Source organism: Alosa sapidissima, chromosome 21 (genome assembly GCF_018492685.1).
Source record: "Alosa sapidissima isolate fAloSap1 chromosome 21, fAloSap1.pri, whole genome shotgun sequence".
Taxonomy (NCBI): Eukaryota; Metazoa; Chordata; class Actinopteri; order Clupeiformes; family Clupeidae; genus Alosa; species Alosa sapidissima.
The window spans coordinates 19055378-19082992 of NC_055977.1; the positions used below are offsets into that span (position 1 = coordinate 19055378).

Consider the following 27615-nt stretch of genomic DNA (forward strand, 5'->3'; position numbering starts at 1 on the left):
TCTCTTTGATTCACGGCCTCGTGCGCCTTGTCGTGCCTCCGTTTCCCACTTTCTCTCTCTCTCCCTCTCTCTCTCTCTCTCTCTCTCTCCCTCTCTCCAACTCTTTAACCGTCTTTCTTTCGCATTATCTCTCGTTTCGCCAGTGTGTGATCACCCGCTCTTTGTATTCCGAACAAGCGCAAGAAGGATGGAAATGATCCCGGAAACAAGGTAGGGGGGGGGGGATTCGATTCCTATCCCAACAGCGGGGCCTGGCTGTTGCCATTGCACTGTTCTCCTTGAACATGCTTCTTTTTTTTTCTTCTTTCTTCTCCCGTATCATCCGGAGATGAAAAGTGCCGAGGCGACAGGAGTGAATAGAGCGCAGATCAACATGGGCTGTCTGCCTTGGGATGCTGCGTCATCAGGTTTTGAGATACAGTGGCTTTTGTTGTTCACCTCAGGTACTGAGGCTGTCACTGAGCAGTGGCAAACAATATGGCTGAGGTCGCGACCGTCCCCTTGTTTCCTTTGTCTGTCGGCGTGTGCCACTGGTGCGGTCAGACACGGCAGCCACATACATTGACCTTTGTGTGGGGCGGGTTAATAGTGTTTAAGCTGCAGCAATCTGGTGGTCAGCAGACACACTGATTGAGAGGCTGATTGGTGACTTGGGGGGTGTGTGTGTGTGACTTAGTGTTAATTTTGTCACCTATTTTTAATTTAGTCTTAGTCTTGTGACGAAATGTCCTTTTTAGTCTTTGTCATATTTAGTCATTCAAATATCATTTTTGCTAGTCAAGTTTTAGTCGACTAAAAGTCTCGTCATTTTAGTCTAGTTTTAGTCAAAAGAAAACTAAAGGTATCTTAGTCTTAGTCAGTTTTAGTTCTGCAACACTGTCTATGTAAGATTTGCCAGTTTAAATCATACAGTATGAATCCACACAATAAGCAAAGTGCAAAGACAAATAAGCAAGGTGGTTCAGTGAGTAGGCCTATTGTGGAGACTAATTATAGGCTACTGTTGAAGTAGGTCTAATCTTTTTTTTTTTTTAGCTAGGGTTAGTTAAGTGGTCCTGAAACTGAAAAAGTTTAATACTTTGGCCTATGACAGTGTTTCTTAATGTTTTACTCCGCCTCGCTAGATGGCGATATGCGCCCAAACACAACACATTCCCCAAACAGACTCCCCATCTTAGCCATAGCTAACTTGCTAGCGAACTTTCCATATTAGCTTACTTGCTAGCATACTTTGCATCATCAGTCTAACTAGTTAAATAGTTGACATTACATGATGAACATTTTCGTATGGACATTCTGGGGGATGTTAATTTGTATGAGAGAAGCTTCAACTTCAGGGTATGTAGCATTGTGGCATAAAGCTTAGGTAGTTAGCTTGCTAACTCTGGCAGAAATCTCCAGTGTTCTTGTTCCATGTAGTTTCGTGTTGCAGCCACAGGGTTGCAGCAACAGCACGTAGACTAGCCTACAGGAAAGCTGTTGCGTATGAACTCATTCAGAATATTTTGAAAACGTAACAGCTAGATATTCTGTCTTCTCATTTTGTAGACGAAAATGAAGAGAGATTTTATCTTAGTTTTTATTTCATGCAAAACATTTTAGTCTCGTCTTTTTTCGTCAACAATAATGCATCTTAAGATAGTCTTAGTCAGTGTTTCAGGACATTACTGCCGTCTTGTCTTCGTCTTGTCTTAGTCATGAAAAAAAAGGTCGTTGACGAACATATTTCCTCTTGTCTCGTCTTACGAAATTAACACTAGTGTGTGTGTGTGTGTGTGTGGAGGAGGAGTGGTGCAGCTATTCAATCAAACACACACACACGCATACACACACACACACACACACACACACACACACACACACACACACACACACACACACACACACACACACAGGTTAACATAAGAACAGTATACACAAACTCATACAAAGCCACATCAGAAATGTTTACAACATGAATGGGAGACAAGGCCAACTGTGGAGTACTGTGTGGGACATTGGGACGATAAATCACAATTTCCGGTGGTGTTTGCATTCAAGCTGACATCATCACACTGGCTTTCAGATCCTCCCACCTCTTTTCCCCTTCCTTCCCCCACCTCCCTGCCCCCTCCGGCCCAGTGCTCTCATGGAAGACCTGGTCAAGCCACTGCCCTTTGTCAGGAAAACGACAAGCCAGCACAAAATATGAACCCACCTTAAAGACGCTGAGCTGCAAGGTTTTCCCCCCCTTTTTCCTTTTTTTTCTGTTCTTTTTCTTTTTTTTTTTTAACTCAAAGCCCCCCTCTAACCTTCACTCCTCCTCAAGTTTCCGCTCTAATCAGTCATTCCTCTCCTCTGTGTGTGGGGGTGGGGGGATGGGGGTTAGTGGTGCGGTGACGCATATGTGCTAAAGGCACAGAGCAGTTTTTTGGCAATCACATTTTTTTTTTTCAAGCCTTCTGCTCTTAGTCTCCTCCACCACCACCACTGCCGCTGTTGCTGTCAGTCAGTCAGTCAGGCTCTGGACCTACCTCGGGTCAATTTTCTCACACTCCACCGGCACCCTGCTCCCAGAACTCCAGCACTCATGCATGCATAAACCATGTCTGCTGGTTGCAGCGCACTGTATGCCCACTTGATCCACAATTATGTGGGCAAATTTGTACAATTTGAATAGTGTTATTCTCCCTTGCACAGAAACACCTTGGCAGTGATGACCTGCAGGACTTTGTTGCACTCAAAAATCCTCATTTATTTTGTCAACTTGACTCATTTCCCAGACTGTTCCAGTAACTTAAATGTTTATGTCTTCAAAGGCTTACTGGGATGCTGCCCAGAGAAATGGCACTTCATGTGACTACAGTGCTGTGCAATCTACACTGTCATGCTGCACTGCAGTGCAGATTAGGGTTTGAGTGTAGGCATGAAAAGCTTGCGACAGATGATCTCAGTCTCATCTCGGTCAGTGTTGCTCATTTTTTTGCGTGCACTCTAAACCCCTGGATTCAGATAGGGCAATACGGCCACCCAGATGTTACCAAGATAATGCCTTGTTTGACCTTTTTCATAGGACATCAAAGTAAAATCACATTCCGAAGCGATAAGATACATTTTGTGGAACAGGATTAGACAATGTCATTTGCTGTTTGCTGTAACAAACTGCAATCCTCTTTGCAGATCGGCTTGCCAAATATTGTCATAGCTGTTTTCTAATGCAGTCTAGTGGACTGCAGTGTGTTTTCGAGGTTGTGTGTGTGTGTGCTAATACCTCAGACTGGATACTGTCCAACTTCACTTCTGGCTATAATTATGACATAATACATTTAAACTTTTCACCGCACTGTAATGCTATACAATGCAGCTATCTTAAAATGATACACTGCATCTTTCAGTAACTCGCCACACTGTAATAGTATATGCACAGTCCGCAAAATGATTACCCTTGGGGTCAGAATTGGGTAATACTTATTATTCAGTGGTTCAATCTTACCCTCACAAAAAAAAAAAAAAAAAACATTAATCAAGACCATCGCCCAGCATGAGGTGTCATCTCAAAATTCTCCAGGCGTATTTGTCCCCCAATTAGCATGTGGTCTGGTCCAGCAGCTGTGTCACTGTAACAGACCTGTTTGTTTGTGGTGTTAATGCCTTAAGACCTCTGCCTCTCATTGGTAAACATGGCCAGCACAGGCACACAGCCTAATTAGCACTTCTGTCTGGATGGGGGCCCAAGCTTCTCATCATGTCTTGTCCGAGTCTGTCGGCTGTGGAGCCTGCGGGTTCTGGGTGAGGTTTTTTTGCAGTGTCAGCCGTCGTACAGACGCTGGTTTTTATTTTTAGGAATGTTGAAGTTGTCCTGTTCATATCATATTTTCAGCTCATTCTAGAAAGTAATGCCATGCAAATCGCGTCCTCAAATAAACTGGTCTTGACATGGATCGAGGAATCTTCATATTGCTTTTGATCTTCAGTCTTGATGAGCCATAGCTTACATTTCCTGTCTGAACAGTTTCCACCATCAGTGACAGTTGCTGTTTAGTGTAGAGTCTCACTGTTACTCTTACTGTAATCAGGATGTCTCCATTTATGGGATGGCCTCTATTTTATAATCTGAGATGCAATAAATCCACTTTATGGTGTTATTGTTATACACTGTCCACGCTCGTGCCAACAGATATATTGACTTTCACCCTCAAGCAGCATTGTTGTTGTACAAAGTTTCCCTTGCTGACTTTGGGTAAAGTAAACTTTCATCTCCAGGGGTCATTGGTAGTAAAGGGCTTAGTCTACGCATACCTTGGATCACATTTGTCTGACGTTTGAGGTCCAGTGCCACACTTTGTTTTGAAAATGGACACACATTTGAGGACGTGCCAGGTCAAGTCTGGATTAACTCAAATCCGGAAACACAAGAAAAATAACACCCTCTCCGCCTTTGTGTGTGTGTGTCAGTGTGTGTCACTTTACCCTTACCGGTGTCCTGAATTGAGTGAAAGCATCTGTAGAAATCCTCTCAGGTTGTGAATGTTTTTGGCAGACGAGAGGCTATTGTCATCACTGGACCCTGCCTAAGTAAATAGATCAGTCCTTGTCCTTCAGTAACCTTCAGTCTCCACGGGGTGCTGCATGATGGCCACCTTGTTAATGCTTGCCCCAAGCCGTCTGTTGCAAACCTCGGCACCAATTCCAATAATTGGTCTAAATCACCCTCAAAAATAACCTTTTATGTCGACGATCCACAGGGCTTTTTTTCAACCACTGAAGGTGTCCTTTCGTAGCCGGCAGTCTTAGTTGAAATGAGATGTGAACACATCTCTGCAGCTCCTGACGCCATTGTTAGCTTGCCGAGTTAAATTGCATTCAATTACTGTTGTAAGTCAGTTATGAATCAATAGGTTAAAAATGTATTCTATAATGTTGTATTGTGATTGGATTAGTCAGTTTGATATCTAACTGTACGCTGGACGCTGATAAATTCAAAGTCATTTGTGTCGTGTATTTTCTGAGTGTCCAATCTATTTGTTGCACTGTGTGTCTGTATGTGTCTGTGTGTGTGTGTGTGTGTGTGTGTGTGTGTGTGTGTGTGTGTGTGTGTGTGTGTGTGTGTGTGTGTGTGTATTTGTGTGTGTACACTAATCTGTAACCATGTGACAAAGGACATCTGACCTATTTTTGTGTAATTAGCCATTCTTGAGCCGCCCGCGCGGCAAGGTTATAGACATTCCGCCCAGCGAACAGTAGTGCCCTGTGTGCCCCTGCGGCAGTGCGCCAGCTTAGACATCTCAATTTACCGCTCTCTCTCTCCCCTCTCCTCCTCGTTCCGTTTACTGTTATTGGACTCACATGGTGACCCCATCAGGCTCATTTTTTAACCTGTGTCAAAGCCTCAGAAGAACACCCCAACCCCCCCACCCACCCACACCACACACCCACACACCACACACACACACACACACACACACACACACACACACCCCATAATGCTTGGTCGGGAAAGAGCAGGAAATGGAGAAAATGAGATAAATGTTATAATCTCCTCATACTAAACTCCGCAGTCCGGAGGTCAAGGCCCCAAAGCAGAGGGCTGAGGTTATCAGTCCTGCAGTAAGTCAAATGTTATTTGTTAACCAATTTCAGCATTTTATTATGCAGGATGGGAGCGGTGGTTGAAGCACAAGTTAGGTCCTTATGAGGTTATAAAATCAACTTTTAGAATGGGCATAGAATAACAATAGAATATTGTTAAAATTCTATGAACCAAATAGACTCATAGTCTCTCTCTATGAAACTATCTGTCTACTTATATTCTATAGATTGTTTAGAAGAGAAGGCTGGAAAATGTTATATACCAGAATAAATACAATTTATTCTGCTTCTTTTTACATATAAATGTAGCCAGTGTCTAATATGGCCAGTGTAGAGGTGCACATTGCTGTTGTGCCTGGCTGTAGGAATTTAAATAAGTGGTCTCATGGTGGTTACATGTCAGAGATTGTGTATGTGTGCTAATGTGAACTGCAGTAACCCATGTAACCCATGAAAAACACCCTGTCAGGTTTATGTTTTGTTGGCTCCAATTGCGATTTAGAAATTGCTTCCCTGCTCCCTGGCCACAAGGCAAACGGAAGATGAATACCTCAGTTACTCAGCCTCCTCTGCCCTGACTCATTCTGGCTCTCTCTAACCTTAACAGTGTGTGTAAAGATGGAAACTTGGAGGACATTTTTCTTTTTGCATTTTACATCGGGGTGGGGGGTGTAAACCCACTTTCAAGTGCCATGTACCATTTTCATCAAATACTGGGATGTGTTTCTGTTGCCTCGTTCCTTGGCAGTTCATGAAATTCTCCCCTCTAAAAGCTTGTTCGGATGAGACCGCTGTATTTTTCACTCTGGAGTGGGCAGCTCTTTTAAGCCTTTGTGTTCTCACATCCCCTCCACGCACCGAAAGGGAACATAGTCCCTCTCAGTCCCTTATGGACGTTAGAGGGTCGGCAGACCAGTGATGGGAGCCATCATGGGCCATCTACGAAAGACCTGCTCTCGCTAGAGAAAAGTGGCGACAAAGGTCACCGTGCCACATTTTCAATTTTCTCCCTAGCACCTCTCAGCCCGAAAGCAATTTTCTTGACCACAGACAGACTGCATGGCCCACAGACAGTCCATCTCACTGTTGTGCCAGATGCATACTGAAATGAGCATGTGGGAGTGAGCCACTATCACTGAGCCCTTGGAGTGAGCCAAAAAAAAAATCCACCTCGGCATTCCATAAAGGTGGTTATACTTTATGTATGGCGAACTCCTGTAGAAGCTAGACTTCAAAAAGCCAAACCCAAAAGACCTTTAAGCACATATGCAGCAGATGCCAAGAGTCCAATCATTCAGTTTCAAAGTCTTGTCAGTGATCCATCTCCCATTTTCCCCCTCAAGTCAGTGAATCGTAAGAGATACTAAGAGGACAGCTGTGGAGGCAAGAAGAAATGACTAACAGATCAAAACTGCGTCAGATTTCCAATGTTCTTGAACAGTGCAGACAATAGAGAAAGAGATGTGTATTGTAATGAAGAATAAAGAAACCAAAAGGAACCAGAATTATTTAATGGTTAATTTCTCACTTAACTGTTCTGTATTATATTTAGCTAATTTGATCAAACAGCCAAATTGGCTTCCAATGACTTCTCAATGATGTCTCAATGTCTTTATTTTGTCCTGACAAGTTGCACTGAGATTAGAATCTTTTGTTTCTGAGAGAGCCCTGGCCAAGGTAGATGCCCCTGGCCTTCTGGCACGAACGCATCGATAACAACAAAACAAAGGGATTACTGTACCTCACAGGAACATCATGACAGATTATTGAATCAAACTTTTAAAGCCTTCATGCATGAACACTTTCTGCTGATCAACAAATCACAAGTATCACACCACTCCAATTGTTTTGTCCTAAACAAACACTGAAGGCCAATAACAGATATAAACGTCCATAACTGCACACCTCCATCCCACAGTCTGACGGAGTGATTGACACCGGCCGCTTGAGATGCATAAGCACGCCTAGCATACTCTCATACTCGCACATCACGTTGACCTCCACCTAATCGTCTTGACGTTTGGTGCCCATAACTGGGTTTGTTTAGGCGGCCTCCACAGTCTTGCCTAGGCTGTCTGGCTGCCCGCCTAATCCCCCAGGAGGCTATGCATCTGAGCGATGCTGGGCTAGGCTGGGCTGGTGGTGTTGTGGGGGTTTGCTGGAGAGACATAAACATCAGCAGCCAGCACTAATGATAATCTTATTTTAATTTATGGCTCTGCGATGGCTGCCTGACCTCACGGCTAAGTGCTCGCGACCCCCTCTGCATCCTAAACGAGGCTTGCGAACACGAGCCGTTATCAGTATCAGGGGGTTGGGGTGGGACTGCATCTCTCATTGGTGCTGACTGGTGCCTGCATTAGCACGGCTAATCCTCATGCCTGGCCCTGTAGAGTCTTTCACTTTGTCCTTATCTCAGTATGGTCTCGCCTTGTTTTTGTATCTGCCCTCTCTCTGCCTGTCTCTGTATCTCTCTCCCCGTCTCCGAGTCCCTCATGACTCTCTTTCTCTCAGTCTGTTGTATGTCTTTGCCCTTGCGAAACTCATTGAGCGACGTCCCATCTCAATCTTGGCCAATGATGAACTGAAGGTGCCAGTTCCGCTCGAAAAGCGATTCTCTCATTGTGGTAGCAAAGTCATCTGCATGTACTGTACATATTCAGCCCTTCCCATCGGTGGCAGTCAGGCCATGGAGTGATGTGGCAGTGGATTGAATATTGAATCAATTTAAAATTTAATACAAAAAGGGAATGAGGAGAAAATGAAATACAGAGACAATGAATGCCAATGCTGGACACAAAATACAAGACAGGTGCTTTTACAGGTGCCATTTATTGAAGTGAGTGGTTTTTGTCACGCTAAAATAATAGAGCCAGACTTTTTTGCCTTCTCATTCCCTTTTAAGGTGCTGTTACCCTTTTGTTTGATATTTACTAATGCTGCAGTGTTTATCCAGCATCGTCAAGTTACTTAATGCCACAGAGTCAGAATGATCTTAAGCCCAAACAGCCCAAAAAAAAACAAAAAAACTTGTTTGATTTGTGAGGAGACAAGGGCAACAAGATATGTCAAAACAAAGCGCTTAAAGGATAGCTTGCATTGCTTGACCTTTGACCTTCAGTTCCTGTTTCTGTCATCAGTCTCCCTCTAGGTATTTACATGGGGCCAGGCAGATGTTTACATGAATGTCAATGCAGCCATGTGGCTCAGCCATGTGAAGCCTTGGGCATTGTTAGTGTATCTGACAAAAGCCACAGACAGATGAGCTAAAATACAGTTAGCCTTTAGTTGTCCTAAATTGATACGAGTTTTGCTGTCCATTTTTTGCAAATGTGGTACATAAGTGTGTGTAATATATGGTTTTGTTTAGGGTATGTTTCCTTAATAACCAAACTATCTTATTTAATACTATTAGTAAATAAAGAATAACAAAGATAGACTAGTGGTGTCTCATGAGTGTTTAACATTGATGGACCAGTGTATGAAGCTTTTGTTAACCTTGGCATGTTGTGATCTTTGGTATTGTTTAACTTTCATTTTGTTTTTGTTTTTTCATTTTGTTTTTTGTTTTTGTATTTTCTTGTATTGATTTGAATTACACGGCATGCACAGGTATGGACTGTGGTGTGAATAGGTCCAGGGTTAATAGCAATTTCACAAGAGAGTAAATTCACCAAAAATTGCGTTGTTGCAGACTCATCAAAGCAAAAAAATAAATCAATAGTGAGTTAAGTGAATTAAAAAGCTGAGCCTGAGAATCTTCCTATGGTCATACAGCCTCAGCCTAGAGTTTGCTCCTGAGGAGTTGCTGAGTCAAACAGTATTATACACTATTATACACCCCAAAATACATCTTTAGTTATTGAAGTTACAATTACAGTACTATGATCCCCAAAATACATGTACTTGAAATTGGGACAGAATAGAGAGACAGAGAAAGAGAGTGTGTGAGAGAGTGATAGAACAAACGATGTGTAGTGGTTGGATTTGTGGTTTTGAGTTTACAGAGGACGCCAAGCTACAGGTGACTTCCTCTTTAACTCAGTGGCGAACACAGAAATGAATAACCACAAACTCATCCTAGTTAGATAGACAAAGCCCTAAAATGTTCAACATACTCTAGCTCTTCTTTAAACCCATACAGATATAATATGAAACCTATACAGATATAATTGCTGAAATTGAATCGAATGTAGAGTGAAGACAAAAAAAAAAAACATGGAAACGTTGCATCAGAGATATTTCCTATGTAGGCTTTTTCTGTGGGTCTTCCACTAGCATCAGTGGAATGTCTAACTACAGTATGATATCACCTGAGAACACCACAGGGGCTTCTGATCAAGTATAAAAACTGAATTTTGAGATTGGTATGAGGCTTTCAGAAAGCACGGTGGATCTTGTCAATTCAGCCAGAGATTCTGTCGGCCCTGCAGAAGATCAGTGCTGGTAGAGGTTCTGATTCTTTAAACATTTCAAATTGGAATTGAATGTCTTCACTACATTTAGAGAGAAACTTTTTGGAGTCTGTTTATGTAGTCTGTTCTATATAAAGGCAGCCTTTCTCTTTGGAGAGCTTCCAAATAGTCTGTGCTCAAAGATAAACTCAGAAGCCAAATCACTCACTTTTTTATTATCACTTTGTTGAGACAATTATTGGAACCAGTCGTTCCATTTTGACATATTTTTAGATACATTTAGGGGTTTCTGTTTGCTACTGAGAATAGTAGCAGTTCTTGGTCATTTGGCTAAGTTACAGTAGATGTTGAATATGACTTTGATTAATCATTATAATGATTATGGCAATACCCCCGTAAACACACACACACACACACACACACACACACACTCACAGACAATGTATATAACCTCTGTTCTAACATGAAACTGCTGCTATGATTGGGCTTAACATAAAATGGTGGTTTAAATGCATTTGCCTCCAGCCCGTTGCAGTTCATTTTTATTTATCCTGGCATTAAATCAATGTAACCTTAAACGAATTACATTGATTTTCATATCGCATGGAGTGAAATGTCAGCATGTCGGTGAATAATCTGATCAAAAAAACAGAAAGTCACAAGTGATGTCTCTGAGAGAAAGTCTTAATAAAACATGTACCCTTAAACAGTCTCTTCCTCTGCACTATGTTGGGTTGTTTCCTTAAGCCCTCTCTCCTTCTTCTGTATCTGACAGGCAGCGGGTGGGAGACATCAGCAGGTCTGCGCCATGCCGTGCTGAAAAGCCTTCGACAGACCCTCCCCATCTTCCCCTCATCAGCCACTCGAGATGAGCAGCTCCGCGGCCACCCCGTGGCCCCTCCAGGTGGCCACGCTGTCCACCTTCCTCCTCCTCCTCGTCCTCTGTCATCAACCCCTGGCCTTGGCGTCACCCTCCCCTTTCCCCAAGGACCTGGCGCCCCTCAACGTGGTGGGCCCGGAGCGTGAGTAGAATACCACTACCTGCTACCAGATCGGCTCAGCTGGGGGGTTAAGAGATCAGGGCCGGGTTAGCGGGTCATGGGTAGGGGGTGATGAGGTCACAGCGTAGGAGGTACTAGATGGTTAAGAGTGTGTGTGTGTGTGTGTGTGTGTGTGTGTGTGTGTGTGTGTGTGTGGTGTGTGGAGTTTGGCAGTATTATTGCTGGTGTTAGCACTTTTTTTCTTGAGCTCCAGGAGGGATTAGGGACCCTTCATGCAAGAACGTGCGAGCAGAGGAGTGAGCTGTGGGCTAATCCACTTTCGGCATCTCACACTCACACCCTCCGCATGCCACGTCGCACACAATACACACAGTGAAACATACACACATACACACAAACACATAAACACATGTACACATACATACTCGCACTCCGTGGGACATATGCAAACTCATTTACAGCATATAGACATTTTAAAAAATGCACCAGCAAAAACAAATGCCATCCAGTATTGACATAAAACGTAAGCCCAGCTGATTTATAGGCTGCATTCCTAACTGCTTTGTGGACTACATCACTTGCGTTTCATTTAATCACACTGTGCATCACAGAAAACAAGTTCACAGTACACAGAGGCAGAGACCATCATAAGAGCCTTGAAAGCACTTATTGCTGGCTTCTCTCTTTGCTCTTAACTCTTCAGGCCCCTTGGTGTTTGAAATGCACCATCAAACTATGGTCTAGGGACCAATTCTTGAGTTCAGTTCATTTTGAGCAAGCCTCTGGACCTTCGTCTGATAAGAAAAATAAACATGACATTCACTTAAGTGTCTAGTCCAATCCGAGCACAACTCACAGACACCTTGCTATCTATTTCCCCCTGCTAAACCTCTCCCTGTTGCCCTTCCGCACTGTATCATTTAATTAGCCAAACAGTGAATATGATGACGCTGCGTCTTTGCACGGCTCTAAATTGCTGCCGCTGTGGCAGCGGAGCGAAGCCCGTGGTGATTATTCGGTGTGTACTTTCCCTAAGTCGTTTAAGCAGGAGCGGAGAGGAGGCTGCATCCTTTTTTTAAAAAAAGAAAGAGAAATCTTTATCTCCTTAGCTTAGGGACAAATAAAGCAGGTTGCAGACGTAAGCACACACACACACACACACACACACACACACACACACACACACACACACACACACACACATATATATATTGGCATTCAGTTTTGCTTAGTATTATGTTACATGCCCACACACACTCCTACATACACACAAACACACCTACATACATACACACATACACACACAGTTCAGTTTAAGTTTTGTTTTCACTCACTTACTTACTTATTTATTTTCTAATTGTTTACGGTTGACCACAGACATTTAGGCAAACTATCAGCCTCTGTTCACACAGATCATGAGATTATATTTCACTGATGTTTAAATAATTGAACATGAATTGAAACATATTATTAAATCATTTCACAACAAGTGTAATGCGAGTTGTGAGTTATTGCTCCTTTTAATTATCCTCAACAAATGGATTGTTTAATAATAAAGTTAATCATGTTTTGGAGTAGACAGCAAAAAAATAAAAATGAAAACAAGCATGAAAGAAGGGGAGAGAAACAAACAACCTTATGCCTATTGAAGTGTAGAAAAACATAAACCATCCTCAGGTGACAAGGGCTTTTGCGCTAACATGAAAAATGTGATTTCAACTGTGGGCACAGGATTTGGAGGCTTACATCAGGGAGGCAACATCCCATAGCTATGCGAGAAAGGGGGAGACATTTATCTAGCTAGTTGAGAAACCGTACTTGAAACAGCAAACTTAAGTTTGAATTCCAAACTCTAATGAGTACCCAACCCAAGCACTGATACAAAGCAAAGTCATTTGTAACAATTCTGAACAGTATATGATGAATTATACTTTAATGTTTGAAGTTCCCACAGTTAAAACCCCTGTTAGTGCTCTGTGCACCTCTCCTCCCTCTCCATCTGGGTCTGCAGAAGTCAGGGTTGTTTTGAGACTCCTCGACAATCTGGCCTTCACATCTTTCTGCCGCTCAGCACAGCTTGTTGATGTGAAAGGAAAGGAATGTGTTTGGACTAACTTCTCCCAATCTCTCTATGCTTGTTGTTGTCAGACTCTCTTTATTTTGGATATGTATCTGATAAGGAAAGAGAGAGAGAGAGTTTGCAAAAATATTGCCTGTCGAAAAAAAAGAAAGAAAATAAAAGCTGACAAGCCAACAGAAGACAGCGGGATTGTGGGATGCCCAGTCTGAAGTGCCATGTTTTGTTCCCTTGCAGAGTCCTACCTCTACCCAGGCTTCCAGGGGCTGACCTCGGATAACGATACAGTGCGACTGGGCCTGGACTTCCAGCGGATGCTGCGCATTAACCACATGCTCTACATCGCAGCCAGGTCAGCCAGTGGGCATGCAGTAGCCTTACCATGAGCATATGGGCAGTGATGCTGAGTGAATGGAGTTTTAAAACTCATCTCTGCTCGCCTAAAACTACAAATATATCTAGATGACTAGTCATTTACTCATAGCTGCAGGTCATGGGAAGGTGTCACTCAGACAATTACAGTGATTCATTGTGCTGGTTAAAAGAAGAAAAATGAACGACATCACCACTCACTTCGTTGAAGGTGACGCAAAGAGGGAAAAAGTCGGCCTAAAATGGAAACCTTCATGTCCTCCCCCCTTTTTCTCCTCCTCCAGAGACCATGTTTTTGCAGTGAACCTCACCACCACCACAGAGCAGATCGTCCCTCAGCAGGTGAGTCAGCAACACCTGGTCAAATCCCGCTCTTTTTCTCTCTTCTCTCCCCTCTCTCTCTCTCTCTCTCTCTCTCTCTCTCTCTCTCTCTCTCTCTCTCTCTCTCTCTCCCTCTCTCTCTCTCTCTCTCTGATAGCTCTAGCACACAAACCACATATTTTCAGTTGTTGTTTTGAGTCAGCCTCTGGATTTATAGAAAGCCCAAAGTAATGAAAAGAAAAGCTGATATATGCCTTGCAAATACACTGTGACTGATGATCAATCAGCTTACTTTGCATGGAAATGTAGACTTGTAAGATTAGATGCAGTAGTATATCCATAGATGTAGATCATGTTATATTGGAATGTACATACAGTATATCTTCTGTATGTACATATATCTATTATTGAACCGTGCCTATCTTGTCCTTGCATTGTTTTCTATGTAATACATTTGCCTTTGTGCATTCTTGCATCACTTGTCTACCTCGTGCAGCAGCTGACATGGAGGTCGAAGGATGTGAAGATGTGCGCGGTGCGCGGGAGAAACAGCGTGAGTCTACCCTATGACCTTCCGCCACCTTCAACGCCTCGATTGGACGTGCCACTGCTTGCCAACGTTATTTAAATATGGGCCTGTGTTTGCCTGTTTGTGCTTGCGCTCACGAGTTTCTCAGGCAGCCAATGAATTATGTATGTGAAACGGGCTATAGAGAAGGAACATATTCAATTCTTCTTTTCCCCCCAATGCTTCTGCCCTGTGTGGTACAGTGGTAACCATGTGGTACCAGAGCCTAGCATGAGAGTATGCAGTCAGAAATGGCACAATGGCTCTCTCAAGAAAAATTAGATTAGGTATGCAGGGGATCCGCACACAGAATGCCATTTGTGTGACTCTCTTCTCTCTTTTTTTCCCCTCCAGGACGAGTGCTATAATTACATCAAAGTCTTGGTGCCCCGGAACGACGAGACTTTGTTTGCATGCGGCACCAATGCCTTCAACCCCGGCTGTCGCAATTACAAGGTAGCTACATGGTGTGCGTGCGTGTATGTGTGTGTGTGTGTATCTGTGTCTGTGTGCATGGATAGTGCTATAGGCTACAGTCTGTAGTGTCACAGTGCTATGGATGTGTGATAAAATGAAATGTCCTTTCCAACTCCTCCTCCTCCTCCCTCGCACGCGTTCACCTTAAGAAAGGAGGTTGAAAGGGAGAATAAAAAGGCCCGAGCTGGCATTGAGGGATGGAGAATGTCATCCCATCCCTGCCTCCCTGCTGGAGAAACGGGGGATGATTAGAGCCACTCCACAGCAGTGGGAGAGCCGCGCTGCCTGACCAGATGTTGTTTTCACTGCAGCTAGCTGGTGTATTCACGTGTGTGTGTGTGTGTTTGTGGCCATGTGTGTGTTTGTGGCGGTGTGCATGTGTGTGTGTTTGTGGCTGTGTGTGTATGTGTGTGTTTGTTTGTGGCTGTGTGCATCTATCAAGGTGTTTTCTGTGCCTGTGTGGGTGTGTGTGGCCATGTGTGTGCGCCTGTCAAGGTGTGTTTCTGGGCCTGTGTGTGTGCTCATTTATATACAGTCACATCTGTGTCTAGGAGTGGGTGTGGGTGTGTTGCTATTTGTCAGTGTCTACTGTAGGTGTGTGTATGTATGTGTGAGTGTGTGCTTGTGTGTGTATACTGTACGTGTGCATATGTATTCTGTGTCTAGATGCATGTATTTGTGTGTGTGTGTGTGTGTGTGTGTGTGTGTGTGTGTTCGTGTGTGTGTGTTTGTGCATGTGTGTTTGTGTGTGTGTTCGTGTGTGTGTGTGTGTGTGTGTGTGTGTGTGTGTGTGTGTGTGTGTGTGTTCGTGTATACTACAGGAAGCGCATGGCCGCATGACAAAAAAAGCAGAGTCAAAGCGCCTCTTTAGTCACACGCAGATCCCGTCCCTGGGGATGAAAGCGCGGTGGCAGGTGATTTATAGGCGTCCAGGCAGGGGATCAAGCGCGCCCGTGTCTGCAATATCAAATGGACTCGGCTGCAAACGATCTTAACGGGTCTGCGTGCTGCACTCATATGCGGCATACTCAAGCATTCAGAGCTTTTCACAGGCTCCAGTTGCAATGCCCTTTAAAGGTTTCAGATAGTGAACTGCTGATAAAAGCACTGGGAGCTAGAGAGTATTTGTTCAGGAATAAATGTGTGGTAAAGCATGGAGACATTTCACATGTTGGCCTTATAAAAGATTTAGTGTTTCCATTCAAGGTATTCATTTAATTGAAGTGGCATGGAGACTCGTTTTACAACCACAGTTCCTGAAAATCCTCAAAGCTTTTTTGCATTTGTCGAGCCATTTTGCATTTTACTAGTGAATTATACAAACAGCCTATCAATAGTCCTTACCTCCATTTTTGACAGCAGTTTGAAAAGGATATTGGATTGGATTGAACAAATATGACCTTTATTCTTAATAATGTAAGGGTATCATCAAGTTAAGTTAGGGTTGGGGGGTTCAAAGTGGTTGTCATGGCTACTAATGATCAAAGAGATCATTTGTTAACCGACCAGCAGCTTGTCAAATAATTACATTTTCAGTTAAATGAAATGTTATTTGATTATATAGTGCCAATAACAATTTCTACTGTCTAAGGCACTTCACAAACTCGTATAGTAACTGCCCAGTCAAAAAAAGGTCAGTTTTGCTTTTTTTCTGGTGTGATGTTCTGCATATATTCAAATATGTTGTGTCAGTATGGAGGTCTGAGTGGTCTGAAATGATGTGTGGACAAGTCTGTCGCAGCTGAAGATTTTTGTGTGTTGTTTGCGTGTGAGCTGTTGTACCAGTCTCTCTGTGTAACGTTTATCTCTCTCCCTGCAGATGGACACTCTGGAGCAGGTGGGAGAGGAGCTGGTGGGTCAGGCCCGCTGCCCGTTCGAGTCCCACCAGTCCAACGTGGGCATTTTTGCAGGTGGGCTTTTTTGCAGCCCCGTTGGCCAGGGCTCTTTAGCCAAGGGGTGTTATAAAAATCAAACTCAAACCCAACTCTGCCTGTCCCGATAAAGCAGATGCTGTTCACATTTTGTTTTTTTGTCAGTGGAAAATCTATCCTTGTTTATCATGTGCTGCAAATATTTCGGTCATTTTTGTTTGTTTGTTTGTTTGTTTGTTTGTTTTGGGCGGCTTGCTTGTTTGTTTTCCTGTGTGTGACTGCGGGCGGCGTTAATCCATCATGTTTCTCTAACCAACCTGCTGTTCCTCGTCACACGCTCAGGGGGGAACTTCTACTCAGCCACCATGACTGACTTTCTGGCCAGCGACGCGGTCATCTACCGCAGTCTTGGAGGAGAGGGCAGTCCGGTCCTCCGAACGGTCAAGTACGATTCCAAGTGGCTCCGAGGTGGGTAGTCCTCAACAGTCCTTTCAATCATGAACAGATAAATATATTTCAATACGAACTCATGCAATTCAATTCAGTACAGTTTCATTCAGTCTAATTTAATGCACTGCAGCATAATTGTGTTTGTTCTGGCATTTTAATTTAATTGGTATTGTCACAACGATTGAATTGAAAAATTGAACATTACTGTGACCCCAGTGCACCTGATGCCCCTGCTGTGCTCATTGCACAACACATGATCTCACTAACATTGAAACAGTAAACTAGTGAAACTCAAGGTACTTATTCTGACCTGTGTTTCTTTTGCTGTCCCCCAGAACCTCGCTTCCTCCATGCCATCGAGTATGGCAACTATGTTTACTTCTTCTTCAGCGAGATCGCAGTGGAGTACACCTCCCTTGGCAAGGTGAGCACGAGAGGGGGAAAAAAATGAATAAAGATATGACATATGACAAAGACATTGCCTTTCACAGATCTGTGGCATGTGAAAAAAAAGAATAAAAAAAACTATTGCCCTTTCAAAAAAGCCAAACAGTACGCAAACTACATGGAAAAAAAACAACAACAGCGGCAGACACTCTGCACATAATGTCCATCCTTGAATAACGCACCTCATCTCGAATAGTGCACCTCATCAATGCTATCTGCACAGCTGCTGCTTCCTAAACAAAGCAGAAGGCCACTTCAGAAGGGGGTTTATCGGAAGTTCGTTCTGCCAGACGGAGCAGGCTGTTAAATGAGCCTGACGTGCGGAGGCAGCTCGCCGACCAGAGGAACAGGATTAATGATGGAGGCTCAGGCCTCCGCCGCCTCATTCACGCCGGCACAACACACGTCAGAACAACAACATCACCTGTCCGTGCCGAGACGTATCGATAGTTAATCATTGAGAAGGCTGTTTGTCGGGACGGACACACTGTACTCGGTTGGCGTTTTTTTTTTTTTTTTTTGGGGGGGGGGGGGGGGGGGTAGCTTCCGTCTGACCTTGGCACTGGCAGCTCTGTGTCTGTCTGCCGCACTGAGTCATGAGAACAGATCTGAACTGTCACTGTCACTCCGCTCTCTTCACCTTTCATTTGTCTACCCACTCACTCCATGGTTGTCTCCTTGTCTTCACTCTTGTTGTCTCCTTTTAACTCTCGTCCTCTCAGTCTGTCTCTTCCTCTCTCTCTTGCCCCTCTCTGTCTCCCTCTTGGTCCACACGCACACACATGCACACACACACACACACATACACGTGTGCACACACACATATGCACGTACGCACGCAAGCACATGCATGCACACACACACGCACGCACTTACACACGCACGCGCACACACACACACACACACACACACACGTGTGCACACACACATATGCACGTACGCACGCAAGCACATGCTTGCATGCACACACGCACGCACTTACACACGCACGTGCACACACACGCACACACACACACACACACACACACACAGAATATGTGTTTGTGCCTCCATCTCTCTCTCTCTCTCTCTCTCTCTCTCTCTCTCTCTCTCATACACACACATACACATCTCTCATACACACACACAACACAATATGTGTTTGTGCCTCCCTATTAGCTTACTTTCTTTCCATGTTCTCATTCATCTGTTTATCCCTCTCTCTCTCTCTCTCTCCGTCTCTCTGTCTCTATCCTCTGTGGTATGTATTCAGGTGGTGTTCTCGCGGGTGGCACGAGTGTGTAAGAACGACGGCGGTGGCTCACCACGGGTGCTAGACCGCTACTGGACGTCCTTCCTGAAGGCGCGGCTCAACTGCTCGCTGCCCGGGGACTCCTTCTTCTACTTCGACGTCATGCAGTCACTGAGCAACGTGCTGCAGATCAACCAGCGGCCAGCCGTCATCGGCGTCTTCACCACACAGATGAACAGGTGAGTGAACCACACGCACACACACACACACACACACATAAAATAACACTCATATGTACACACACACATAGACATTACCTGACAGTCAGTTTTACGCTCTGTTGGAAATGAAGATGGTATTCTATTCTGTCACACATTGTAGTTCATGGAGGATGCTGGCTATAGATGCACAGTGCATGAATATGAAGCCTACAGACAGAGAGCCGTGTAGATCAGCCATCTGACAAGTTCATTATCCCTTGCAGTATACCCGGCTCAGCTGTTTGTGCATTCTACATGGACGACATCGAGAGGACCTTTAATGGGAAGTTCAAGGAGCAGAAGACCAGCGAGTCAGCCTGGACACCAGTGGCCGAGGAACAGGTGCCCAAACCCAGGTACGAGGCCCCTGCCAAAATCAGTGCCCAGGGGGGAAATAAAGCACTGAAAAGTGCAGCACATAATGTTCTCTTCCAATTTACGAGAAACGCTTGTTCTCTCCTGTCATAAAGTACTCGAGAAGCCATGTAGACAATATTTTTTTAAAATTGAACATCTTAAGGTCTTTTGTTCTCATCTCTTTGTCAGATATTATTTAAAATTTCAGCTACCTCAGTGATGTGTGAGGCTAATCCGCTAATGGGGAAGTGTTTGCATAGCACCTCTCTCTCTCTCTTAGAGCACATTATATGACAAAAGAGAAGCTTAATGGCCTGAGTTGTCGGTTTAATGCTCATCATTTCAGTCATGCTGTTATGAGGTGTCACTTGAGTTCACTGTTAATTCGCTAACATCGAGGAATGAGACTTCAGTCCCCTTGAGAGGAACTTGGGAATTACATACTCTGGTTTAAATTTGCCTAAGGGTACATTCGGGAGTGTCAAACGTTTATTCCTTTATACACCTACACCCTACACCCACCTACATCGAGTACATTATTCAGTGCTATGTTAATCGCTTGGGTGATCACATAAAAGCAGAGCAAGGGCACTTCAGCAACTATATGTAAATATATTTTTGCTTTTGTGTAAGGAGGACACAAGACTGTCGGTTCAAACAAGACCCAAGTGGCACAGGGAGAATTAGCTTGATTACCAGGAAGCATCGCTTGTTGTCAAAATATATACCCTCTTTGTTTGTAAGTGTCTGCAAAGTAATTGAACGTGAATGCCCTGTCCAGCAGGCTGCAGGCTAAACACAATAGTGGTCAGATCCTGTCCTGGTGTCCGCAGAGCTTTAAATGCGTCGAGACGGAGCTGAACCGCGGCCTCCCGAGGCTAATTGAGCTGTCATTATTTAGGCCGTCAACATTAAATTACAGTGATTAATCTTGTACGCTCCATTCTTTGACCATTGGTAATTGCTGATTGAGAGATTGTAATTGAGAACAGCATGCAGACAGCTTCTGTGTCATCCTTATCGAGATTCATTTGCGAAGAGCGCACACAGAGAATTTTAAACATCGGACAATGCAATTCTGGCACTGCTTTTGTTTTGCCGTTTTTCTCTTTAACAGATTAGATTGTATAGATTTATGTCTCTTTCCAAAATTAATATTACTTGACTTATGATGAACATAACTTCATTAGGCTCTAGATATGTGCTGCCAGTACAACAAATAGATGTACTATTGAACACTTTTTTTGGAATAATAAAGTGATTTAAAGATCACTTAACCCTAAGCTATTTTATTGTCATATAAAGTAATTCACTCATAGGTTGATACGTTGCTTTTCCTTAATCTGAATGTGTCCAATTTGCCAGGTATTTATGATAGGACTAATATTATTCCTGGAGAGTATTCAAGGCAACCCATATGTTTGTTCCACGTGGTGCCGTTGCATTTTTCATTTTGCCTCTGACATCATGCGATGACCTCATTTCCTGCTTGTCCGCCCAGGCCTGGCTCATGTGCGGGAGACGGCCCGGCGGCCGCCTACACCTCGTCCACCAGCTTCCCCGACGACATGCTGACCTTCATCAAGTCTTACCCGCTGATGGACGAGGCCGTGCCCTCGGTGGGTGAGCGGCCACTCTTCGTCCGCTCCGCCAGCAGGTAGCCGTGACCTCTCTCTCACTCTCTCACCACACACACACACACACACACACACACACACACACACAGATCTCTCTCTCTCTCTCTCTCTGTTATGCACATACAGACATACATACCTGCTACCTGTCCCCTGCACAGTAACTCCTACCAGTCCACTCTTTTATCTCTCGCCACCACCCCTACACATACCCACACACACACACACACACACACACACACACACACAAATACACAGATCTCTCTCTCTCTCTCTCTCTCTCTCTCTCTCTCTCTGTGTCATGCACATACACACATACACACCTGCTACCTGTCCCCTGCCTAGTAACTCCTACCAGTCCACTTCTCTTTTATCTCTCGCCAATACCCCTACACACACACACACACACACACACACACACACACACACACACACACACACACACACACATCTCTCGTCACCAGGCCTACCTCTGCTCCTGTTGCTCCTGTCCTAGGGAGGTCAGGTGAGCATAGTATTCTCTGTGGAGTAACCATAGTAGGGCTCAGCTGTTGTGTGATGTCATGGTAGAGAGAGCGGTTTTCCTGGCACTGCAGTACTCCTGGCATTGCACCCTTTTAGACTGCATCCTCACTTAAGCCTCTCTTAGATCTTTGAAAAGAGTCTCCTTATTAAGGTTAATAATAGCTATGTTTGCATTAGCTATGTTTGTTGTCATTATTTGTAGAGCAATATTTAATATTTAATATTGCAGGGATCCCACGGGTCATGGGATTTCTGGAATTACATGGACATTTGATGGTCTATTCCAGACATGGAAAGTCATGGGATTTTATCATTTGTGGGGCAAAGTCATGGAATATCAGGGGATTTTGTTGTAGCAGTTTAAAATTGACTTGCCAAAATACATGAATGCAAATATATGTCCACGCAGAATTGATGCATATCTGGTAATTAGCTTTTTAGATTCTTGAATGCTACGTGGCTACTCTGAAATCTTTGGTCAGTATATTCTACGATTCATTCTATAGTAGGTCATGTAAATTCAGTTTTTTTTTCAGGGAAAATTCATGGAATTTTACATCTGACTTAGAGTGGGAATATATAATATTATGTATATTTCATGCATACGGTATGCATAATGATTGTGTTATAGATATATTGTATATGTGTCTTTTAGCACTATGAATATAGTTTTTACAATCTGAGAATGTCTTCATCTTTGCAGGTACAAGTTGACCCAGATGGCGGTGGACACATCTGCCGGGCCTTATAAGAACCGCACCGTGCTGTTCCTCGCCTCCGAGGACGGACACGTTCTCAAGGTCTTAGCGAGCACCGACCCCAACGCCACCTCTGGCTCCACACTCCTGGAGGACATTGATGTGTATAACCCCTCCAAGTGAGTTTTCACACCTGAGCTTGTGGCTTGAGGTTGCGCCAGGGTAAAGTCGTAGCACAGCTGTACTGTCCACCACACAGTTCTCAGTCCCCACGGGGCTCCAAGTTCGAATCTGGCCAAGTTCGACGTCATTTTCCGAACCCATTTCTCTCTTCAACTCATTTCCTGTCAACTTTTCACTGCTCTGTCAAATAAAGGCTAAAAGGTCACAACATATAGCCTAAAAAAAGGAATAACTAGCCTGTAGAGGAAGGAATCTCAGTCTGTCCGTCTGTGACGCAGTGCTTGCCTGTGTCGTGAAGTATTTACGCTCTTTGCGAATCCTGTCTGTCCAGATGTGATGTCCAAGGGGACGACAGGAGGGTCCTGGGGCTTGAGCTGGATAAGGAGCACCACGCCCTGTTCGTGGCCTTCTCCACCTGTGTCATCCGAGTACCCCTCAGCCGTTGCAGGAACTACGGCACCTGCAAGAGGTATGGAACTCCATGAAAAAAGTCCATGAAATGACTGCTCATGTTTGTGCACTTTTAAATAAATGAAGGTTCCATGGGTAAACAAACCCCTGAAGAGCCCAAAATCTGTATTTATATTTATGTATATTTATATTTGTCATTATGATATTTGGCTTTATAAACATAATCATAACAATGTTCTGTTTCTCTGTGTAAGAACTTTGACAATCAAGATGGCAAACACTTTGTCATTTAGAACACTACTTTGTCATCTATTAAGAAACAGTGGTTTATGTGGCTCAGTCAGATTTCATTTGAATATTACTTTGTGACTATTATATTCTGTCACTCACTACAGCTTCCAGTAAAACTGCTTTTTTAAAATCTCTCAAAACAAGAGTGGGAAGGGAAAGTTTATTTATGATGTGCTCGTTGTGAACTTTCTTAAAAGCCACATCGAGCTTCCAAGAACCTTCCTGCTGGAAAAGGCAAGATGTGTGGGTGGGGGCAAGTGTGTTTGTCTGTGTGCATGTATATATATATATATATATATGTGTGTGTGTGTGTGTGTGTAATTCTTGAGGGGGGGGGGGGGGTGTAGGAGGTTGGCAGTCGAGAAGAAATAGCTTTAAATGACATCTAAAGACGAGATGTAGACAGGAAGTCACTCGACAGACAGCAGCGTGACAGGCTCTCTTGCCGAGAGGTCTCTGTTGTCTGTGTCCCAGACGAGCTGTCAAGGTAAGCTGGAGGAAAGAGTGGTAGGCGGAGGAGAAAGACAAGGGACTAGCTCGCTAGCTCACTAGCTCGCTCTTTTTTTTTCGTTTCCCGTGTCGTGCGCCAAGAAATACATGTGCCCATACGTTATTGTCGTTATACCCTCGGCTGCCTATTGTGAAGAGATATGGAGCCGTATAAAATGGATTCTCTGGTCCCAGGGGTGCGTTTACAGGAGCTTGGTGGAAACACTCAGACGAGGTCCCCAAAGCATACATCATGTTTTATCTCACGCATGCAAGCAGGAACACACACACACACACACACACGCTCTCCAGCGCGCACACACACACACACACATGTACATCCCCAAAGACACACTCACACACACACACACGTGCATATCCCCAGACACACACACACACACACGCACACACACTTGGCCAGGTGGTCAGACTCCTGGCTCACCACACTCCCAACAAACTGAGCTGACTGAGCATTTGAATAGACCACAGTGGCGGGCTACCAACCTCCCAAGCACGGCCCCTCTCTCCAGATGTCCCCTCACCTCTCTCTCTCTCTCTCTCTCTCTCTCTCTCTCTCTCTCTCTCTCTCTCTCTCTCTCTCTCTCTCTCTCTCTCTCTCTCTCTCTCTCTCTCTCTGTCTTCCTCGCTGTCTATCCTGTTGTCTCAGGAGCTGTCTGGCCTCCCAGGACCCCTACTGCGTTTGGCTGAAGACGGGGAGCTGTGCCAGTGTGACGCCTGGCTTTAAGTAAGTGTGACCTCACTTCCTGTCACAGTGAACAGGCACGTCAAACTGCCAGCACTGTTTACCACTCTTTACCCTGGAGACATTTGAGGTTGCCTCACAGAATAGATGCTGATTAGTGTCTGAGCAGCTGTCTGTTTTGGTGAAGCCTTCCCTGGGGTTCTCCAATGTGTTCATAGAAGCAATCTAGGTAAATCCAGGTTTCATTTTTCATTTTGGTTCACCTATCTGATACATTGTCATTGGTTTGTCATATTCATTTTCATTAGGATTTTATTCACTTGTCATTTTATTTGAAAACAATTGAAAGGGGTGAGTGGTGTGGGGGGGTAATTTTATGATAGCTTTAATCCTGACAAATCCTGTATGATGAGTCTAGGATTACAGAACGATTTATTTGAATTCTGATGGAAACTCTTCTGTAAACACATTGATCTTAATCTGAAACAGGCCTGTTTAGACTTTCAATAGCACATCAGTTTTCAGAATGAATGAATTTGAGTTATTATCCTTATCTTATTTTTCAATAAAGAGAGGGGATCAGCTGTGGCTCTTAATACACAACCTTTACCTGAATAAGATAATTGATAATAATAATATAATAATAAAAAGGTAGCTGAAATAAAGTGCTACTTTAACAGATTTTGAATATAATGCACTGTAACAAACTAAGATAAACACACAATACACTGTGCATTATGTACCAAGCACTCTCAAGCACTCAGTAGTGTTACCTCAGAAATCAAACAGTCCAATCTGCTGTATGTATGAAATGATAGCCTACAGTCATATGTATTTATGATAATGTATAGTTGGAGTTGTGCTAGGATTTTAAAGAGCATTAACTTGGTCCTTGGGTGCATCCGCAAGCAGAGAGCAGAGCCACACCTTCAGACTACATTCATTTCACAGCGACAATGCATGACTTTAGTGTGAATGGGTTGGAGCTGTATCATTGATCGGCCAGCCAACCATAATTGATTGATCTGCTCTTGTAGGCGGTGGACACATAAGATTATTGATCACGGGGTCTTTCTGTCAACTAGCATCCTTACAAGAGCCAACAGCCAATATGTCTACCACTGTGTGCTCTTCTTCCAAGAGGTCTCCAGCCTATCTGCCTCTCTCTCTCTCTCTCTCACACTCTTTCTGTTCCTCTATTTTCCAGACACACAGAAAGTAATGCACATTTATATGGAGCCATATGGAGCCACAGTCTTACTCTCCCCCAACCTTGGCCTTGTACTCTTTGCATGACTGCCTACTCTATGGCTTACTCCCTCTCTCCTCCCTTTCCCATCTTCTATTTCCCCTCCTTCATCTGCCTGAAATGCAAATACAAACCCTAGTTTTGTCTCAGACTTTGACTGTGAAATCTCTTTAGACTTTTGTTGTTTTTTTTTCGAGTTTGTTGTTCCCGTGGTTGCTCTCAGTTCATCATGAGCGTTATCTAGATCCCCCCCCCACCCTCCCTCAGCCTCAAACCTCCGTGGTATGAGGAGTTACCGCGAACAGAACAGAGTGCAGATAATGACGGTCACCTTGACCCACGCCGCAATTACAATTCTCCAGCTGTGCGCGCTAAACAGTGCAGCATAACAAACAAGATACAGTCGTTGGAAAGGTCACTTCATCTATACACCTTTAGCGTGCATCCTGGGGGGAGGCCACTCCGCTGCGGCCACCGCAATGAAATATTAACGGAGCCAGAGGAGTCAGAGGAGGTGAGTTTAGCAAAGCGCCCCTTCTGCACATTTCTGGACACGCAGGGAAGCACGTCATGTGGAAGACGTCAGCTTAGAGCTTGTGCCGGAGGAACAGATGGGGTGTTTAGTTTTGCTGCCAGGACGCGTGAGGGGCTTTAGTCCAGAGGTGAAGTGACGCAGACCAGTTGGGCAGGCCGCTGCTCACAAAGATCAGAGGGGCGGTGTGAGAGAGAGAGAGAGAGAGAGAGAGAGAGAGAGAGAGAGAGAGAGAGAGAGAGATTCCAGCATATTTTCCCCAGAAGAATGTTTCATAAGAGGAGAAAAGTGTGGAGGACTTGAATGGCCCTTATAGATGGGGCTGAGGTTATTTCTGTGTGATTCTTGTGCTGACACTGCATATGCATGAAGCTGGATATATGAATGTGGGAGTATTGCTTTTGAGGTTGAACTGGGTGGCTGCTCAAAAGGATTTGAAATAAGCCATATATGCATGCAAGAGTGTGTGTAGTGGGGGGTGTGTTTTTATGTGTGCGTGCGTGTGTGTGTGTGTGTGTGACAGTGAGTGTGTCTTTGTCGATCTCCATGACTGACAGAGAGAAGACAGCGCTCTTGTGTCAGTCTAATGAATAACACTCAGCCTCGCCCCGCCTCACTGGCCTCATACCTCTGAGTATATTGAAAATGGGGGAGGGTGTGTGTGTGTATGCCTGGTGACATTGAAGGAGTGTGGAGGAGAGAGAGAGAGAGAGTGTGTGTGTGTGTGTGTGTGTGTGTGTGTGTGTGTGTGTGTGTGTGTGTGTGTGTGTGTGTGTGAGCGAGAGGCGGAATGAGCGAGAGGCGGATAAAGGTGCAGTGAACAAGTGAAAAAAAAACTCAGTGGTCGGACCACACGGTAAATTGAGAGGGCTGTAGCGGAATGATTGGGTGTGACAGTCCTCCAGGTTACCCCCCAGCGTAGAGACACACCACACTACCTGTTTCTGCTTCTCCAGCAGCACCAATGGGGAAGACATCAGTGTGTCTGCCAGAACAAATTTGGGAGACTGTGAAGGGATGAAGAGTTTTTTTTTCCTCCAAGCTATACTTAGAGGGTGTCTTATACATGAAGTTTTTTTTTACACTCAAGTGGTTATTTCTTTCTCGATAGGGATTTTAAAATGGATAGGATTGATTAAAAAGTGAGGGACAGAAATATATTTTTTGTAAAAGCAAAATAGACAAAGAACAAAGCATAGGACAACTGAAATGAGACATCTCTGAGATCTTACACTATAGGTTCTGTGTCAGATTATCCATAGCGATTTCCTAACTCTCTCAAGGCCGGTTTTCATTTCCCATACCATGCACTTGTAATAAGGTGAGCCTCTGTCCGTGTGCCTTGCTGTCCATGAAGGGTGATTTACGGTTAACCTTTCCCCACCACCGCCCTTCCCTGAGCAAACACAAGGCTCTAATTGGACCGCAGATGCGATTCAGACTTCATTAATGGCCTAGCACAGCAGATATCTCTCCCTCTCTCTC

General features: G+C 44.3%; 1 protein-coding gene across 3 annotated transcripts in view; it reads left to right on the plus strand.

Annotated features, from left to right (window-relative positions):
• Positions 1–27615, plus strand: part of LOC121695388 (semaphorin-6D-like) — an 87111-nt gene that overhangs the window by 47996 nt on the left and 11500 nt on the right. For 2 of the 3 annotated variants that reach the window (XM_042076171.1, XM_042076170.1), the window contains 14 exons: positions 10759–11005; positions 13299–13413; positions 13718–13775; positions 14251–14307; positions 14677–14778; positions 16619–16709; positions 17013–17138; positions 17456–17544; positions 18820–19037; positions 19283–19414; positions 20917–21072; positions 22278–22451; positions 22787–22924; positions 24314–24391. In XM_042076171.1, coding sequence (XP_041932105.1) covers positions 10852–11005; positions 13299–13413; positions 13718–13775; positions 14251–14307; positions 14677–14778; positions 16619–16709; positions 17013–17138; positions 17456–17544; positions 18820–19037; positions 19283–19414; positions 20917–21072; positions 22278–22451; positions 22787–22924; positions 24314–24391 — 1688 coding nt within the window. In that variant the 5' untranslated portion in view covers positions 10759–10851. Of the gene's footprint in view, positions 1–10758; positions 11006–13298; positions 13414–13717; positions 13776–14250; positions 14308–14676; positions 14779–16618; positions 16710–17012; positions 17139–17455; positions 17545–18819; positions 19038–19282; positions 19415–20916; positions 21073–22277; positions 22456–22786; positions 22925–24313; positions 24392–27615 lie in introns of those variants that run through there. The other variant, XM_042076172.1, reaches the window with a different exon arrangement.